The 7624-nt window shown below is 41.3% G+C and overlaps 2 protein-coding genes across 3 annotated transcripts; one reads left to right on the top strand and one right to left on the bottom strand.

Moving 5' to 3' along the window:
• Positions 1-1287: 1287 nt before the first annotated feature.
• On the top strand, positions 1288-4701 carry LOC112168959 (rop guanine nucleotide exchange factor 1). The gene is made up of 5 exons (XM_024305891.2): positions 1288-1768; positions 2040-2156; positions 2273-2802; positions 3500-3853; positions 4030-4701. Exons 1-5 carry the CDS (start codon positions 1495-1497, stop codon positions 4459-4461), a joined length of 1707 nt encoding a protein of 568 aa, XP_024161659.1. The 5' UTR covers positions 1288-1494; the 3' UTR covers positions 4462-4701.
• A 176-nt stretch (positions 4702-4877) lies between these two features.
• LOC112168961 (F-box protein SKIP23) lies at positions 4878-7624 on the bottom strand. 2 transcript variants are annotated; one of them, XM_024305892.2, is made up of 2 exons: positions 6355-7624; positions 4878-5293 (listed from the first exon to the last, which is right to left on the bottom strand). In XM_024305892.2, the coding sequence occupies exons 1-2, from the start codon at positions 7528-7530 to the stop codon at positions 5258-5260; spliced, it is 1212 nt and encodes a 403-aa protein (XP_024161660.1). In that variant the 5' UTR covers positions 7531-7624; the 3' UTR covers positions 4878-5257. The 2 variants fall into 2 exon arrangements, with proteins under 2 accessions (XP_024161660.1, XP_024161661.1); XM_024305893.2 differs by having other exon boundaries at positions 4878-5290; positions 6355-7622.

Below are 7624 nucleotides of genomic sequence, written 5' to 3'. Positions count from 1 at the left end.
TACTATTACCAACCTTTTCAGGTGGTATTTGTGATTGACTACTATGTACGGAAAAAGCATCGGCAATCTCAAAAGCAGATGATAGACGATGAGTACTACTGTGAGTACTGTCAATCTTAGAAGGACGCCCTTTGGTTTTAATCTTCTCATTTGGTACTTGGATTTATAAGCTAATAAGCTCAGCAATCTTTCAGCAATAAACTTGTCTCTTGGTTTCATCATCTTGTTCTTCGAGCCATTTTTGCAATTGTATCAAACGTGGTCTTACCATAGCTCTTTCTTGGAATCAATTTCCTCCACAAAATTACCTATACATAACGGGACTCAAGGATAGTTCCTCGTTGAGCATGCAAAATAAGTGATTAAGGCATTTCTCTTCAACTTTTATCAACTTTATCAAATCCCGTCTTCCCCATTGATCAAAATCACTGGAAATTATTCTATGCACCGACGGTGTAAGTGACCAAACCCTTATAAAATAATCTCAACCCTTGATATTTATTATCAACTTTATTTTTAATAAACAAAAAGTGTATTTAATGCAATCTAACCATTCATTTATATTGGTGCAAGTGCACGGCGGTGCTCTGAATAATCTCTCTCAAAATCACTTGTTAAACACTTGTTGTGAAGCAGGTGATTAAGAGTGTTTTTTTTTTCCTAAAAAAGAAAAATAAAAAAATTAAACCAAAAAGAAGAAGAAGAAGAAGAAGAAGAATAATCTCTAAATAATTTACTGTCCCGGTACTGAATTGAATGGTCGCTCAGAATTTATTCCATCTCTAATTTTGCAGTCAATGATATCTAATTGCTCTTACATAATTGATTAATGACTGATTCACCCAAAAATAGTTATGTTAATGAATGGGGTTACACTGAAAACTATGAACCACAAAAGGACCATCTTTAAATTGAAACTTGGGGATGCGAGTCCCCCGCATTCCAACCCACGGTTAAAAAAAAATATTAAACCACAGTTAAAACAAAAAGACTTTAACCCCTACCCGCCGTTATTAGGTATTTTCCCACGCAAACCTTCCGAATTTCCCCCAACCCCACCACGTCAGCAATTGAGAGGAGAGGAGAGGAGGAGTCTGTGTGTAATTATTGGATTAGAGAAGAGACGTGGGGCCCCGGGGAAAAGGGGGGCGTGTCGGGTGCTCAGCTCTGAGCCAAACGGCGTCGTCCCCGCTTTTGCTTTTTCCTTGTTTTGGCCTCATCATCATCACCATCATCATCAGGCCCACACTGTCTCCAGTGACTCTGTTTATAGCACATTAGAGGGGAATCCCACTCTCACCGTTTTACAGAGAAAGAGAGAGAGAGAGAGTCTGAAAGAGTACGTTTTCAGTAAGCCTGAATTTGCTTTATCCACCACCACCACCACTAGTGCTTCCATTTCTCAGTCCACATTACTTTTTCACTCTATTTCTAAGTTTCACGGCGGCAGCGAATGTGCGTGTGAGATCTGTAGGGCGGGTTAGATTTTAATCGATGGGGAGTGTGTCGTCCGACGACGGCTCCGACCAGCAGAGCGATCGGTGTGGGAGCTACAGCCTCAGCGCCGACGTGAGTGAGTCCGAGAGCTGTAGTAGCTTCTCGTGCCGTAGATTTGATGCGGAAGGCGCTTCCAGCTCAATGACGTCATCTCCGAGGCCGGCTGCCGGGAGTTTCTGCGTTCAGGCGCCGGTGATGCTGCCGGTGATTGGAGGAAAGGATGTGGTGGCTTGGGATGAGAAGCCTGAGAAACGAAACGCCGATTTATCAGGTACCATTTTCTTTCCTGTTTTTTTTTTTTTAAGGAAAAAAAAAAATTGTCTCTAAATTCGGTTCTAAGGAAAATTGCTGCAGGGAGTTTGACTTTGAGTGGGCTTAGTTTTATTATGTTTCTAAATTTGGTGCCGAGAAACTTTAGAGGAGATGTTGTTGCTAAAATGAGTAATTTCAGTTTAATTATTTTCGTATGTGGAGATCTGACTCTGTTTATCTAGAAATCTTTACTTTGTTTCATTAATTTTGATTGGAATTTAATTTTGCAGAGGTTGAAATGATGAAGGAGAGGTTCGCTAAGCTTCTGCTGGGAGAAGACATGTCTGGAGGAGGAAAAGGGGTCTGCACTGCCCTTGCTATCTCAAATGCCATCACCAATCTCTCTGGTTAGTCGCACCGTCTTTCAGTATGCATCCCTTATGTCATTTTTGTTCAGACGTTGTTTTAATATTCATGTGTGGGTTTTGGATTACGGAACTGAAAATCTTGTTTGGAATGGCAGCTACTGTGTTTGGTGAGCTATGGAGGTTAGAGCCACTAGCACCACAGAAGAGGGCAATGTGGCGCCGGGAAATGGAGTGGCTCTTATGTGTGAGTGATTCAATTGTCGAGCTTGTACCTTCAATACAGCAGTTCCCTGGTGGAGGCACATATGAAGTGATGGCGATGCGGCCACGCTCTGACTTGTATGTGAATCTCCCTGCCATAAAGAAGCTCGACGCAATGCTGCTCAGTATACTTGATGGGTTCTGTGATACTGAGTTTTGGTATGTTGACCGGGGGATAATTTTGGGCGATTCTAATGAAAATGAGGGGTTCATGTCTAGTGGAAGGCCTTCAATTAGGCAGGAGGAGAAGTGGTGGCTGCCATACCCAAAAGTTCCGCCAAATGCATTGTCTGCTGATGCAAGGAAGAAGTTGCAGCAGTGTAGGGACTGCTGCAACCAGATACTGAAGGCGGCCATGGCAATTAATAGTAGTGTGCTCGCCGAGATGGAAATCCCCAGGGCATACATGGAGTCACTGCCCAAGGTATGGGTTTTTACATCTGTAGTCATCATTTGAACTCAGTGCAGGAACTGGACTAGTGACTAGCAATGCTTTTTTTCTTAAATTCTTCATATATAATGCATCTGATCAATCATTTTGTTTGGGTTTTATTTTCCTTTTCTTATTGGGAAGTTTTTAAAAGGAGGTTGCTTCTTTGTGGGATTTAATCTTTGTCAGATGTCACATGTCTATGTGAGACAAAGTTAATTGAAACTTGTTCTAAAAATATGTTGGAAAATTTGATGCTTTCTTAGTAGGCAACTTCCCCTTCATACTTCGCCCTCAATTTTTATGTCAGTTAGCTGTGGCTCTCTTCTTTTCTTGTTGTATTTTACCTAGTCAAAATACTCTTTCTAATGTCATTTTCATAGTTTGAGAATAGTCAAATAGGACTTCGCTGCAATTGTATAGCATCATATTTGTTATTTGTGATATTGATGACATAACTATTCATGAAGGCTTGGAAACAGTAAGAATATATAACAATCTCAGAGGTGCAAAACTTGGTCCCTTTTGTTTGAGAACTGGTAAAGAAAGTCTATAAACAACTTTTAGTAGTGAGGGCATCAAGTAACATGTTAGTGCAAAATATCACTTCAGAGTATGGAAATTACAGTGCATTAACTTCATATTTACATAGAATTTATTTTGACATAATTTTTTGTCCAATTGATTACAGAACGGGAAAGAGTGCCTGGGTGATATCATTTATCGCTACATAACTGCTGATAAGTTTTCACCTGAATGCCTTCTGGATTGCCTGGACTTGTCATCAGAGCATCAAACTCTGGAGATTGCCAACAGGATTGAGGCAGCTGTGCATGTTTGGAAGCAGAAAGACCATAAGAAACAAAATAATCATGTGAAAGCTAAAAGGTCATCTTGGGGTGGTAAGGTCAAGGGCCTTGTTTCTGACACTGAAAAAAATCATTTTCTAGCTCAACGAGCAGAGACCCTTTTGCAAAGTCTAAGGCATCGTTTCCCTGGTCTCCCACAAACTTCTCTGGACATGAACAAAATACAGTATAACAAGGTATACTTTCTTGTATTTGTTTTTTCTTATCCATGTAAATCAGAATACATTTCATCTACGTGTACATATGTATCACCTTAACTTGTTCGGTATGAGACTGGGAAAGACATGCCCCTGTGGCCGCTACAGTATCTTTCACACATGAAGTTGCTGAAGATTTCTTTGTGTATTTGTAGGATGTGGGGCAATCAATTCTTGAAAGCTACTCGAGGGTCATGGAGAGCTTGGCCTTTAACATTATGGCAAGGATCGATGATGTCCTCTTCGTAGATGATGCTACCAAGCGATGCGCGGCAGCAGAATCAGTTTCTCTCTTCAGCAGGGGAGGTTTGGGTGGTGTTCCTATCCAGAAGAGGATGTCACCTAGCCCCTTTTCCATTCAACAGACTCCTTATGCCTCCCCACTAGCAACTCCAACCTTCTGTTCCTCCACTCCTGTTATTGGAAGTCCAGGTAGGACACCTCTTTGTGTAAAGCGGAACGTCGTGAAAGAGGCACCTGACGTGAAATCAGAAAAAATAAACGCGGATGAATTTGAGAGGGTGTGGTCATATGCTGGGAACATCAGCTCTAGAAGATCTACCGGAGATGCTCCTGAGCGGGATTGAGCAAGATAATGTTAGGTCACTTCTAGTTGAAGTAGTTCAATATTACAAAAGAAGTTGATGAGCTGGCTGGGTCTAGTATTGTACATTCCTTATTAGCAATAGAATAGGCTGGCCAATAGTAGTTTTGATCAAGTATTAGATGGAAGAAGGATTAAAATTTAATTGTATTTCAATGCTGGTTTTAGAAGCTCACCACCATTGTCAGAGTCTTTCTGGCAAGTAATTAATTTAGATTCTGCATTTTCTTCTTGCCATATCCCATAATCTTGAAGGATAAGCTGATATTTTGTTAATCGTACAGTCATATTCTGGGAATCTAGGAAGGAAAAAGAATTGCTAGGACAAAGCTTATTCTAATAATCTGGGAGTCTCTAGCTCCCCAAAAAAATTCATAATAACGAGCTACCTATCAGAAACATTAGAAGGACGATAATTACTTAATTAAGATGGTGGTACAACAGTCTGGCAATTTATTCATTTATTTACAAGCAAAATGAAATAAATACATAACACATTATTGCTGCCAAATTTTTATTTTATTTTTAACTAGAAGGAATCTAAAAAGAAAGAAACTAGGGTGTCATCAGCTCAAAAAGCTTCTCGTGTTCAAGGAACCCTTGATTGACTCGAATGATTGCAAATGGCTGGCTGGCTGGCTAAGTCACCTGAACTAGCTGCAATGAGATGTACTAGTTCCTGACAGTGGGCAAGGTTTGTTCTTTCAAGCCACATTGTGAATTGTGCATCTTCCCCTTGCACTTGATTTACCATAGGCAACCACAATTCCATCGCGACTTCACAAAGCTAGTCCTTCAAACTCGGTTTGCACCTGCTGCATCCACTAATCAGCATATGAATTCCTTTATAGGTACTGATGATGATAATCAATATGCAAATGGCAGGAATACCAACTACAGTAGAACTTTTAGTAATATCCAATCAAACATATTCAATAACAGGCCTTCTAATTATTTGGTTGCTAAATCAGAAGGAACAACAATGTTATCATAAACATCCCATTTTCTTCATGACCCTCAAACATGCCATGTTCTTCATGGCCCTTGGTTAGACCATTTTAATAACTGCTCAATTACTATGCCAGGAAAGACAATAAAGCTTATAGTGCAGAACCTGGTTTTGCATAGCTTGCAGAAAAGAAATGACGAGGGCAGCCATTTGGAAACATAAGGCCCTTCCATACACATCCTATAGATGCTTGTAACATCATTTTAGACACTTCAAACCCATATCAAGTAGGCTTAATACTTGCATAGGGAAACCACAGGAGGCATCCATAAACCAAAAGCCTGTTAACTCTACTCACAAACAATATAGCAATTTAACGCACTACCACCACTGTACAAGACTAATTACATTGATTACCCAATTTTATACTCTTGGACATTTGATTAATTAAACTCATGTAGCAATCGTGGTTGATCTTACTTGTCTTTCTATCCAAGTATTCAACATCAGTATTATTGTCTCAAGTAATGGGTTTACAGTTTTACACACACAGTAGCTAGGGCATTGTGTATTCTGACTGTTTGAGTTAGGGCATAGAGAACTAACACATATGTATATGGCGAGAGGTTATGCAATCAAAAGAGCTACTAGCCTAAGAAGGGCATAACTAATGTATAGGAAACAGGATTCATCATAAATATACTGCCATTAGGTACAAATGTCAGTCTTGTAATTTGATAAGATCATAAGAATAATCACGGTGGGTTGGTGGCACTATTAGACTATAATGAGAACCACACCTGGCAGGGTTAGATACGATTTTGTGATAAGTAAAGTTGGAACATGGCACAAATTGATAAGATTGATAGACATAAAAAGTGCATGGAACACAAAACATATTTCGAAATCAAGAGAAACTAAACTTACCTGGGATGTTGTCGATGAAAGCCACACAGGGGGTGGCCAAAACAGCTTTGAAGACTCTGGATAATCAGATAAGGGGGCAATAGTACCATTATCCAAGTCAAACACACCTATATCACGACCCTTGAACGTCCCTTCTTCTTCACCACTTGTATAGAAGAAATTATCCGTAAAATATATACAATTCCCTTTACAACCGGACAACTCCGAAGCCGAGGCAGAAAATGTGCAGTCATCCCCCAAAAACAACACCCTATCCCCCAAGCTTTTCATCTGCACCAACTTCTGCGCTGCTTCATCCATCTTATAAACCTTAAACTTCACCGTCCTCTCGTAAATGCACCCATCCAATTGCACTTGAGACACTTCATCATCGTCGTCCCAATCCACCTCCTGATCCGTGCTCAAGTACATATCCACCACCAACAACTCCCCCCTCGACTCCACCAAAAACTTCTTGTCACCACCATACACCGGATTGGCAGCCAGACTCGGATTGTTCGAGTCCAAGCCAACCACCACAGTCCTTCCTGTGCCGTCAACAGCATAAAACTGGCCCTTAAACAACATAACATCATCATAAGGCGACGGCATATCATGAATTATAGTCCACTTCTTGTCCACAGACTTAAACATTGCCAATCTCCCAGACACATGGATCGTAAGCAACACAAAATCACTGCTTTCATCCCCCAAACACATAAACACCACCTTTTCCATGTACAAATTAGCAGCACCGCCCAGAGCATTAACCAAAGGCCTAAAATTCACACAATGAAGAACATACTCCTCCCCCAAATCGAAAATCCAAAACCTCGATAAATCCAGTACCTTTGGGAAAGCCTCCGGCAGAGGACTCAGCGGTAACCGCGAGAGGGGATTCAGCAAGTGCATGCGGCCGGGCACGTCCTCTTCGATCTTGACCAGCCACCGATCCGGGCTTTCGGGAGGTCCGATGAGGAAAACGGTGCGTTTCGAGAGGTGGAAACCGAGGGCGGAGTCGGAGATGCCGTAGTTTGTGAGGAAGGGGAATCGGCCGGGTAAGCGGCGAGGTCGGGAAGGGATTGATGATCGCCAGGATGAGCAGACGGATCGGAAACGGAGGAGATAGAATGAGCTGCCGAGGCGTTTGGCGATGTCCTCCAGGAGTTCTTTAGGGAGTAGAGACCAGTCCGCCATGGATTTTTCAGTTCAGTTTGCCGGGAAACAACTTGGCCAGAAACATAGTTCGGCCCTATTAGTAGGGACTATTTCTGTTCTTTTTTCTTTTCTT

Source organism: Rosa chinensis, chromosome 6 (genome assembly GCF_002994745.2).
Source record: "Rosa chinensis cultivar Old Blush chromosome 6, RchiOBHm-V2, whole genome shotgun sequence".
Lineage (NCBI taxonomy): Eukaryota > Viridiplantae > Streptophyta > Magnoliopsida > Rosales > Rosaceae > Rosa > Rosa chinensis.
Note: the sequence above shows the minus strand (reverse complement) of the source record. Positions and strands in the feature narration are given on the sequence as shown.